We start from the raw sequence: 12,081 nt of genomic DNA, 5'->3' as shown, positions 1-12,081 counted from the left end.
GGCAGTACTCTAAAGCAGGCCAGCATTCTGCGTGGGTCAGCTCACCATACAGGCCAGCTTGCCTTCACTAGGAGGCCGTGGGCATCGAACCCTGGACCTCCCATGTGGTAGATGGGAGCCTAGTTGCTTGAGCCACATCTGCTTCACACAAAATGCTAATTGACTTGCCTATGAATTTCATGGCACAGTTTGGTTTCCTGACTCCTGGCCCAGTGCTCACCATGGAGCAATAAGGAAGTGGGAAATAGCCCAGCAAGATACTTCTGCATCAAACTGAGGTGGGAGAGAGGTTCTGTTAAATTATGTTTAGACAAAGAACCCTTATAATATCTCCCCTAGGGTAAGTTAACAGTTTATGCAGATGAGAAGTTAAGCAGATAAGTATCAATGATTTTACAAATTAAGTAGAACCTGATAGACTAGTGTATTATTTTTTAAAAAAAGTAAAGGCACCTCTTCTCACTCCCACTATAAATTCCACAGGTAGAATTTGGTAGTTTTGAAGAGATCTGCCTGGCAAAGAAATAGCTACATAGTACAGCCAACTTTCCCTTGTTGCCTTCAATTACTCAAATCCCTTTAAACTGCATTTTTAAATCCAAATTTCCATATTTAAGAATTTGGAGGAGTAAAAAATTTCAAATACCATCCAAATATGCAACATTTGGGCCAGGAGTGACTAAAGCAACAGCTCAGTAATGCTCGCCCCAGCATATACATGGTCAGGCCATGATGTGTCACCTCACAACCCAACAAGGCCCTTTTAAAAATCAAAATGCCACAAAAACATGTATTGGTTTTTCCTACAGAAGCTTCCCAGTATCACTCATCTTGTTTTGTTCTTCCTTATATTGTGAAGCCTGGAGTACACACACCAGGCCCCAGCAAAGATGTACTTGACCTTCTGCCCAGCATTGATGTTTTTGAGAGGCAAAACAGGAGAGGCAAGACTACGGAGACTAAGACTGTTGGGCCTGAGCCCTGATTGCTGTTCAGCTGTGTCAAAATCTTTTGACCCATTGTTGGAGATTGAATTATGTCACCCACAAAAAGCATGTTCAGGTCCCAACCCCTGGTCGTGTGACTGAGAACCCATTTGTAAATAGGACCTTTGAAGATTTTCTTAAAGTGTGCTCAAACTGAATGAGGGCAGGTCTCAATCCCGCATCACAAGAGAAATAGTTACATAGAAGGAGGAAACCACAGGAATAGCCTGAAACCAGAAGTCAATGAAAATTGGAGGAGAAGGGAAGAGCCACGAAACCCTTAAGAGTGCCAGCCAGACAGAAGATAGTGACCCTGGAAGGAAATAAGCAAGTCTTATAGCCTCTGAAAATGAGCCAATAAGTTCCTAGCATTTGTTTTAGCATCTAGGAAACTAACATCTGTCCTTACCCACTGAACATGCTGATTTCTGGTTCCCCTTTCAGAACTACTCACCTGCTTAGGAGCCTGAGAAATTTGGTGAGCCTAGTTTCAGGCAGAAACTCAGAAGGATGAGTTCTGCCTTCTATTTCCTCACCTCCACATATGAGGGCACACAAACTACCTATCCTTACAGGTGTTTGCTTCCCAATTTGACCCTTAACATTCCAGCCTCTGAGAGCTGTAATAAAGGTTTTTAAATGATGTCAATTAAAGTCTGAATAAAAGTGCTTTCGAGTCTTTCAGAAATTACTACCAACAGTATTCATTTCAAAAGAAGTCACATTTATAGGAATAATGAAAAACATGAAGCTGTCACCTTCTCTTCTTTCCACTATTAATTTTTAAAGCATTTTCTAGTAATTGTACTTCAGAAAACAGGAGCTTGAAATGGAACTCAAAACATTTGAATAAGCAGAAAGCCTTTTCCTGAGGTTGGAGTGGTAAGAATGTTTTTGCTCAGTTTAATACCTCTTTGGACTTAGAGTATCGCGTACCAAATTTGGGTTTGGTATTGTCCACTACCATTTGGAGTGGCAAGCCTAGGAAATACCCTACAAGGTTAAAAACTCCTGAGCTGATTTCCTTTAGATGTCAGCCTCATTATCTACCTGAAAAGCAGGGTAATGACATTTGATTTCTCTTTAGCCCTACCGAAGAGGAATGTTGGGGGATGTAAAAGCATGCAGTTTTTATTTTTCCTACCACTTTCCATTTCAGCTTCCTTGCTCTTCTCTTCATATGAACTGATGATTGCAGTAAAAGACCATCACACCCTGTTGAGCATTTTGCTGGAGGTAGCTAGCATGTTATCTTGCAGCCAAATACCATGGCTGCCAGCCAGAATTGCCTTCTGGAAAATGATGGGATTTTCCTGGAGAAGATAAGGAAAATTTAACATTAAACAATATTCTCTCCCACCTGTATTTTTCTGGGCCAGACTCTTCAGTTGAGGAGTAATGTGCTTGTACAACACATGTTTTTTTCCACTAATAAAATTGTCTTTTGCCTTGACTTTTTATTAACTAAGTTTGAAGAGAGCCAAAGATTTTAACCCATGATGATAGGGTGCAGCAGGTGGGGATTTTTGTAACCACCCTGCAACCTCTGGGATTAGTAGGGATGAGAAGACAACAAAGATGGCACCTTTAAAGCCAGAATTGGACACTTCAAGGACATTATGATCTTATTAATGAAGCAGCTCTGATGGTCCAGTTCTAAGATGGGAAGATTGGGGGGTAGGGGGATATTTCCTTATACCACTGTACTTCTTATTGGACCCTCTTCTTAATGGACCCTCCCTGATGCCGATGTTTAAGAAATAGTACAAGGGCGGTGGACTTGGCCCAGTGGTTAGGGTGTCCGTCTACCACGTGGGAGGTCCGCGGTTCAAACCCCGGGCCTCCTTGAGCCGCGTGGAGCTCCCCGCATAGGGGAGCCCCACGTGCAAGGAGCACTCCCCGTAAGGAGAGCTGCCCCATGCGAAAGAAAGTGCAGCCTGCCCAGGAATGGCACCGCACACATGGACAGGTGACACAACAAGATGAAGCAACAAAAAGAAACACAGATTCCCGTGCTGCTGACAACAACAGAAGTGGACAAAGAAGACTGCAGCAAATAGACACAGAGAACAGATAAACGGGGTGGGGGGGAGGGGAGAGAAATAAATAAATCTTTAAAAAAAAGAATACAAAAAGTCATCAGTGCTTGTCAATTCTTTTAGTTAAAAATGTTTATTTTTTTCCCCATTTATTTTCCTTCCTTTAAGATAATAATAGACTCCAGTCTAGAAATTGTGACCTTTCTTTTTCCAAGTCTCCAGTTGAAGCCCCACGGTTTGGCCTTAAATCTGTATGTGGTTTAAGCTGGTAAAAAGGTGTAAAAAAAAAAACAAAAAACATTTAACCAAAAAAGTTATGTCCTTTTCCACCTGTTCCACATGGCTACATTAAGCTAAGAGAAAAATGAAAGGCTAGCTACAAAAAACATGGAGTTTAATTTCTCTTGAAACAAAGAAGTAACACACAAATGGAGTCAAACGAGAAAAAAAAACTGCTAAGATCTTTATTTCATTCCTTCAGTTAAACGTTGGATATTTGTACAACCCTGGGTTATAGCAGGTTACGTAGCAGCTTGGCAAAAGAATGTTCCTCAGGGCTCCAGTAACTGCAGTGTGTGGAAAGAACAGGGGGCCGACTTTCTGATAAAGATCTTGGCATCTGTCCACAGACATTGTGCAAAGGTGGCCTAAAGGCAGGCTGACTGAGGTCGTGTAGCCCCTCCACTGGTGTATGTGTGCCATAGGCCAGCTCTTCTCACTAAGGCCTGGTTTCCTCAACTATTTTATTTGGAAAAAAATAGTAGCTACCACAAGATTGTTGGGAAGATTAAATGAATTAATCCATGTAGAGTTTCTGGTAGTATCTGGCTACCGTACAAATGGTAGCTATGATTAATATTCAACTTAGCTCTATAACCTTGGGCCAAGTCCCTTAATTCTCTTGAGTCTTGGCGTCACTGTTTATACAACAAGAATAATATTTACCCTACCTGTCTACCTACCCATGGCATTGTTGTGAGCATCAAATGAGATGTTTTAAAAGGACTTTTTAAATGAGTGGTTAATAAACCAATTGAGAAGGCAGAAATGTGTACGCAGCATGACACAACTGGAAAATATTATAAGGCAATGTGTAGTCACGTGTTGGACTGTGAGGATCAAATAGGTTCAGAGAAAGGCAGCTCTATATAGTCAGTGAAAAGTAAGAATCTTGTGGTCTAACATGGGGGTGGACAGGCCGTGTAGAGTTGGGGGCATCCAGCTTAGCCTTGAAGAAAAGGCAGAATGTGCTTGAGAATTGAATCCCTCCTACATTGACAATAACCGGCTGATGTTTACTGTGTGTCTTCTCTGTCTTTACAGGCTGAACTCATTGGAAGCCTCACCCACAAGCTTGAGATGCTCCAGGAAGCAAAGGGGAGTTTGCTGATGGATATCAAACTCAATAACACCTTGGGAGAAGAGGTGGAGGCTTTGATTAGTGAGCTTTGCAAACCTAATGAGTTTGACAAGTACAAGATGTTCATAGGAGATTTGGACAAGGTGGTAAACCTGCTGCTCTCCCTCTCGGGGCGCCTGGCCCGTGTTGAGAACGTCCTTAGTGGCCTTGGTGAAGATGCCAGTAATGAAGAAAGGGTAGGTGGCCTAGCAGTTTAATTCAAAAGGTTTTCCTTCCAAGTCCATGTGCACAAAGAGGTGCCAACATTTAACAAAAACATTTAACCAATCCCTTCTGTCAAAAACATTTAACCAATCCCTTCTGTCAAAAAGATTACCATCTCTTTGGGGACAAGGCCAGAATATAACATATAGATAACCAAGAAACAGAGAAGAAGGCCTTTTCTAGCCAAGGTGTAATGCTAACACTTCAGATTCAGGGAATGCTTGGGAAAGTGTGGTGGGTATTGACTTTAAAAGAGAGAGAGAAACTTTTGGGATAAGGAGGCACGGGCCAGGAACGTGAGCTCAAGGCTCCAGGGGACCCACACGTGAGAGGACCACAGGCGCTCAGGACACACGGAGGTGGTCTCCACTGTATCCCTTACTGGAAGGAAGAAGACAGGTAACAGAAATGTTAATTCTACTTGAAATTCATCACGTTCTTCCTCTGTGTCTGTAAAAGAGGGAACACAGTCTGCAAGACTGCCCTCACTTCTGGCACCAATTGCAAGTTCAGAGGGGTCACAAAATCATCCCTGGCTTTGATGTGCTAGGACTCACAGAACTCACTTGAAGCTGTTATATGCCCAGTGTTGGTTTATTACTGGGAAAGAATACAGACCAAAATCAGCCACAGGAAGAAGTGCATAGGGCAGAGTCCAAAAAAGTACCAGATGGGGAGTTCATTGTCCTCTTCCTGTGGAGTCAGAGCAGCATTACTTTCCCATTATCAACATGTAATAGTAAGCACGGAGTATTGCCAGCCAGGGAAGCTTCCTTGGGCCTTGGTGCTCAGAGTCTGTATAGGCACTGTCCACTGCCTCTGGTCTCAGTCTCTACCCCCTCTGGAGGCTGAGCTGATACTGCATGGCCAGCCCCCACCCTAAACAGTGGCGCTCTTACCAGGCATAACATTCCACGAACTTAGAGATTACCCCTCAGATGCCAAAGGCAAAGGCCAGATCTCTCTTTGGGCAAGGTTAAGTTTTTACTCCACTCAGGCACCATGTGCCTAAGTGCTTCCTGTACAGTCTCATTCAGTCCTGAAACAGACCAGTAAGTGATGAAGCCAGGATACCAGGAGTGCTACTGTAGGCCCCAAGCTTTAATCACTACATTGCAGTTAATTCCATAATTACAGAACATTCTTTATCTCCTCATTTGTTCAACAAATATTTACTGGGTACCTACTATGTGCGACCTACTAGTCTAGGCATTTGGGATGCATCCATGATAAAAGCAAACACAGCCCTGCCCTCATGGAATTTATTTTATCATGGGAAATCAAACAGTAAATGGTAGACATAACTATTTATTATATATTCTGGAAGGTGGTAAGTGTCATAGACATCAAGATGGTCCTTTGCTTTCTGTTCCTTCCCCTAGCTACAGCTAACCATATTCCTTTCAGTGCTGCCATGGAGTTCCCAATTTTTTCTCCTGATATAGTGTATTAAAAGGAAAGGTGTCTTTCATCAAATTGATTTAAAAAGGAATAGAAAAAGTCTAGATTGTAAGCATTTAGGAATGTGACTTGTATCCAGGAATTCTCTGCAACTCCACTCCCAGCAAATATTTAAATTTACTGAGCTCTGGCTTCCTCATCTAGAAATTGTCTAATACCTATCCCAAAAGTGTTGTCCTTTCCTCCTTCCTTCCATTCAACATAGAGCTAATGAGAAGAAGTCAAATATTAGGTACTGTATGTGCTTGGGACATAACAATAACTAAAACACAGGCCTTGCCCTCAAGGTACTCACAATATACCGGGGAAAACCAATTTGTAAGAAGCAAGTAATACCCTTTGGGGCAGGGAAGAGCGGAGAGTGGATTTGGGCCCAAACAGTATTAAACACAAAAAAATCACAAAGACCTTATTTATCATACTCTCTCTTGGTTTTAGCCAAAGGCTGGGAAAAGCCATGAACTAATTTCAAGTGCACAACTGACCTTATCAGCCTGGGGAAGGGCAAAAATGATGGTAGGATAACAGGAGACTTACTGTAATAGTCCAGACAATAAAGACTTTGGGCTGTTAATTTAGGCAGTTGTCATGGGGATAGAGAATTGGTGATGAATTAGAAATATCAAGTAGTTTGATGTAAGAAGGCTTTTTGGCTTACTAAGTTCCTAGATGAGGGAAGCGTAGAATGGAAGGTAATTCCAAATGTCCTGGTTTGGCCACTTCGATGGATGCTGCAGATAACTGAGATAGGGAATACTGGCGTAATTTCTAATTAGGGAAAGAAGAGTTTTTCCAGAATTCAATTAAATTCAACACTCAAATCATATATGCATTCTTAAATACAAACAAGTGCTTTTTCCCTGCAAAGTGCTATATCAATATTAATTTTCATTATGATTGGTCTTAAAAACTAAAAGTATAAAGGGAAAAGAGAAAATGAAGAATAAGTGGATCAATAAATGTTCAATTCAGGATAGTAATTACCAATGGGAGGTAGGTAAAGAGTTTGGGTTCAGGAGGAGCATATATAAGGCTTTAACTGAATCTCTTTTTTTGCAATCCGAGCATATATAAAAAAACAATGTTCATGTTAAAATTTGACACAGTTGATGGGTAAACAGGTGCCGTACCAATCTATATATTTCTGGTATTTGAAATACTAATATTTCATAATTTTTTAAAGATGAAAAAGAGATGCTCATTTTTTTAAACCTATATCTATACATTATTTTGAAAAGTGACCTCATTGAAATTCAGTCCCTAAGATTTTTTTTAGTTGTGATTTCTTGATTAGAGGAAGGAAGCCTGTGAACATAGAAACATTTATAAGATAAACCTGTAACTTTGCACCTTTCCCCCAAGGCATTATAAAGATCAAACAGACTAAAGTTTAGAGGGACTTAGGTTAGACACATGAGTCTTTGGTAACCAGTTCTACATGAGCTCATTTGTACTGAAGTATATTTAAATAATTTTCTTGATTGGTTTCTGTTTAATGTTTCTGAATCACTTTGGCCTGAAACGTCTGAATGGTTAAGTATAACTTTTAAAAAAATTTTAAATGATAAAATGATATTTATTATATGTCAGTATGTTGGGTTGAAAGCCATGTTAAAGATTTTTATAAAGTAAATTAGCCCTAAAGATAATATAAACTACTTTATCATTTGCACTTGTATAAGAAACCGAGAGTATATGAAGTTGCCATCATGATTGAATAGAATTTCTCTCATGTTGAATTCAGGGACCTGAAAAAATAAAAACTGATTTCTTTAGAGATGGGAAATGATGTTCCCATCCATTGTGTATGGATTAGAGCAGAGGTTCTTAAACTTAAGTGTGCAAAAGAATCATCTGGAGGGCTTGATAAAACAGAGGTTGCTGGGCCCCACCTCCAAAGTTTTTGATTCAGTAAGTGGGGTAGGGCCTGAGTCCTGGCATTTCTAACACATTCCGAGGAGCTGCTGCTGCTGGTCCAGGGTCCTGTAAAAGTTTTTTTGCAGGCAGTTTGGCTCCCTTCTTCCTTTCCCTTGCCACTTGTTGATCTGTTTGTTTTGTCCTAGCAGAGCTCCCTCAACGAGAAGAGGAAGGTCCTGGCTGGGCAGCACGAGGATGCCCGGGAACTCAAGGAGAACCTTGATCGGAGGGAACGGGTGGTATTGGACATCCTGGCCAGTTACCTTTCAGAGGAGCAACTCCAGGATTACCAGCATTTTGTGAAAATGAAGTCAACACTCCTCATTGAGCAGCGAAAGCTGGACGACAAGATCAAATTGGGCCAGGAACAGGTCAAGTGTTTGCTGGAGAGTCTTCCCTCAGATTTCATTCCCAAGGCAGGGGCCCTGGCCCTGCCCCCAGACCTTGCAAGAGAAATGACTCCTGTTGGGGGGATGTCCTTTCAGTCGTTTTCCCAACACTAACCTCTCCACTTTAACTTCTAAAACACCCAACGAAAAGATTACCTTTTCTGTCAACACTATTTAATTTGAAAAAAAATGTTTCATTGCAAACCACCATTTAAACTGTATGGGTTTTTGGGTTTTTTCTGGATAAAAGGAAAAAAAATTCTATCCAGAAAAAGAAGCCTGTTTTTCCCTTCTCACCCTTCATGATTGATCTTCTGAGAACATGAATGCTGCTGGAAAACTTACCTGTTTCTATTATTATCTTGTAGTAGAAAGGAAATTAATGGAACTGAGACCTGGTTGGAGGGTGTTGGGTTTGATGGTTTGTTTGAACAGGCTGATGGGTTGTGTCCATGCTGACCCGCCTCCTTGTGGCCGAGGAGCCTGGAGGAGCCTGACTCCTGACGGCAGGTGCGAGGACTCGTTAAAGCCGGGCCTGCAACACAAAGCCTTAAAAAGACACACACACACACACACACACACACACGCCGAGAGAAGGAAATTGTAAAACCTTGTGCGTGGTTGTTATTTATATTTTTAAAATTGAAAAAGATCATTTTGTTTGTGTGCTAACCACTCATTTGATTCTGTTTTGTGATGGACATAGACAGTTATGTTTGAGCTTTATATTTTGTGAAAACCTTAATGAAATGAAGAATTCCAAAGATAGTCATGTTGAGCATGGAGACTTGTTTTTTTCCTACATTCTCAATTTGTCTGTTTCCTTTGTAGAGAAATCACTAGTCTTCGCTTCCACGTGTTAAGCTGAGAACAGGGAGAGTCCCAGTTTCCACTGCTGCCCATCCTCCCCATTTTACTCCCATATCAAACAGGATTTGCACACCTTCCCAGGAAGACAACTTCATACAATATGGTATCTCATCATTTATCAGTGCTTCTTGTCATTACTGTGTTGAGGGGATAACACTAAATTTTATTTATATGTCAAGAGGAAGGCCAGAATTCAAGCCAATTCAGAATGGAGCTCATGCTGTCTTCCTGTATGAGATTTGGGCTAATTACATATGACTTAGTGTGATATTATCAGGCTGTTTTGATGATGCTTTTAAACTTTAAAAAAAAAAAAAAAAAAAACACTTAGTAGAAACTCCCTCCTAACACCTGAAAACCATGATTTTGCACTCTTATACTTCAGTAATATCTTCATGGGTGTTCCAAAGCCAAAATTGTAAACCTATTAGAACGTACCAGTATACATGAGCAAAATAAATGATTGCTCTTTAAAAAAAAAAAAAAAACTGAAAAGATGAAAAGAAGGTGGTGGGTCAGTGGCCAGACTATATTTATAGCCGTTAGAGATAGCAGTAGCCTAATACTTTGAGCAACTGCTACATCTGGGGTTATGCATCAGCTTTCTTTTCACATGTGCTTAATGCATGGCTGATGGCCACTTCTGTCAATTGGGGCATACAAGTGCTAGATCAGCCAGTTGTAGAGAATAAGGAAGGTAAAGTTTGTAGGAGAAAAATAGCAAGGGTACCAAATGCCCTTTTTTCCTTAGATCATTTTAATTGAGACTTTATGTTCTCCTTAAGAACTTCAAAACTGCAGTTTTGGTCCCCAGTACAGACATTTTTTGATTAACTTAGAACCAGCAGGCTGCCCAGTAGCTTCTTGTAAGCTCTCAACAAAAACCATTACTTTGTTCTTTTATACATGTATGACTCATTGATAAAAATAACACAGCACCTTGGTTTCCCCAGAATGTTCTTAAAAGCTTATGTTTGAAGAAGTGGATGTGGCTCAGAAGGTTGGACACCTGCCTATCACATGGGAGGTCCCAGGTTCAGTTCCTGGCATCTCCTAAAGAAGACAAGACAATGAGCTGGCATGGCAGGCTGGCACAGCAAGCTCACGCAACTAGACGACACACCTAGACAATGCACCTAGATGGCACACCAAGCAGGGAGTGGATGTGGCTCAAGTGATTGGGTGCCTCCTGGGTTAGGTTTCTGGTGCCTCCTAAAAGAAGATGAGCAGACACACAGAGCATACAATGAACAGAGAGCAGACATCAAGCACAAGCAACAGTGTGGGGGGGCAGGGTATAGAAATCTTTTTTTTTTTTTTAAAGGTGCTTCAATTACATAAATGTTTCAGAAAATATATAGGGCATTCCCAGATGCCCTGCTCCCCACACCTCCCACATTTTCCCATATTAGCAACATCTTTCATCAGTGTGATACATTCACTGCAATTGATAAACACATTTTGGAACATTGCCACTAAGCATGGGTTATAGTTTACATTGTAGTTTATACTCTCTCCTATTTAACTCTAGATTATGGCCACATATATAATGGCCTGTGTTCATCATTGTAATATCATTCAAGGTGATTCCCAAGTCCCGGAAATGCTTCCCTATTACACCTGTTTTTCCCTCTCCCTAACCCTAGACCATCCATAGGTCTCTGCCTCAACAATGGTATTTCTTCCATTGCTAGAATCACAATAAGTCTATTGTTGAATACAAGGAAGTTTATTTTAGACCATAGTTCATTTCCCAATCCTGAGGACTTTGGGATGTTGATGCCCACTTCACCATTATTTGAGGGGGACTTTGATCCCATATATCCAATGGATAGGACTCTAGTTTGCAGTTGTAGTCACTTTTGGTTCCTTGGTATGTTGTTTGCCCATCATCTCCTCCCTGTTGGTTGTCCTGGGTGAGACCATTGAACTGGAGAGTAGGTGTTGCAACTCCATTGAAATTCAGGACTCAGCTGGCACATGGACAACCCAAAGATTTAAGTCTCTTGGATGTGCACCTACCAACGTTAGTACTAATTACTTAATAGAAAGAAGAGTCATGCATAGGGAAACCACTGCAGAGTTTAACTCTGTCACACTGAGGAGCATAAATACCAGATTAGGGACCACTTGCAAGGGGCCAAATTCCTGAGCTATCTGCCCTGACTATAGTGTCTGGTTGTCTCCATATCCCTTTGGGGTAGTATCTACTTTGCTATCAATGAGAGATGTATAAATGCTACCTCTGGGATGGCCTCCCAACTCACTTTGAAGTCTCTTAGCCATACAAACTTATTTGCCTTTAGCTTTTCTCCCTTTTGGTTAAGGTCTTGCCACCTTCCCTCCCAGACACATTGCTTGTTGGTACTTGGTAGCAATCCCTCCGTGTCAGGGAGGCTTATCCTCAGGAGTCATGTCCCATGCTGGGGGGAAGTTACTGCTTTTATATGCTGAGTTCTGTTTAAAGATAGACCACTTTTGACCAACAAGGAGGCTCTCTGGAGGTCACTCTTAGGCACCCAGCAACACTAGGCTGAGTTTCCATTTCAAGAGCAAAGGCTCATAAGCATAGTCAGTATCAAGGGTCCTTCAGTGGACCATTGTTCACAAGTCCTTGTCCCCCTACTTGGGGCATTCTTGTTCCATTAGAGAATGTGACAGAGCTCTCCCAGATGAAAATTTGATATTCTTTTGGTGATTGTGGGACTCTCCACCCACCATGACAATGCCCCATGATCATTTGCCTTATATGTATACCCAGGTGAACCTCCTCCCATATATCCCCCCTCACTGAA

The 12,081-nt window shown here is 41.3% G+C and overlaps 1 protein-coding gene across 7 annotated transcripts in view; it reads left to right on the top strand.

Moving 5' to 3' along the window:
- The window catches only part of SHROOM3 (shroom family member 3), a 197,316-nt gene extending 188,132 nt beyond the window's left edge, over positions 1-9,184 (top strand). For 5 of the 7 annotated variants that reach the window (XM_071215947.1, XM_071215949.1, XM_071215948.1 and 2 more), the window contains 2 exons: positions 4,349-4,621; positions 8,177-9,184. In XM_071215947.1, the coding sequence (XP_071072048.1) occupies positions 4,349-4,621; positions 8,177-8,530 (627 nt within the window). In that variant the 3' untranslated portion in view covers positions 8,531-9,184. Of the gene's footprint in view, positions 1-4,348; positions 5,049-8,176 lie in introns of all 7 variants that reach the window. The other 2 variants (XR_011649124.1, XR_011649123.1) reach the window with 1 other exon arrangement.
- Positions 9,185-12,081: the final 2,897 nt, after the last annotated feature.

This window comes from Dasypus novemcinctus, chromosome 1, assembly GCF_030445035.2.
Source record: "Dasypus novemcinctus isolate mDasNov1 chromosome 1, mDasNov1.1.hap2, whole genome shotgun sequence".
NCBI lineage: Eukaryota > Metazoa > Chordata > Mammalia > Cingulata > Dasypodidae > Dasypus > Dasypus novemcinctus.
Note: the sequence above shows the minus strand (reverse complement) of the source record. Positions and strands in the feature narration are given on the sequence as shown.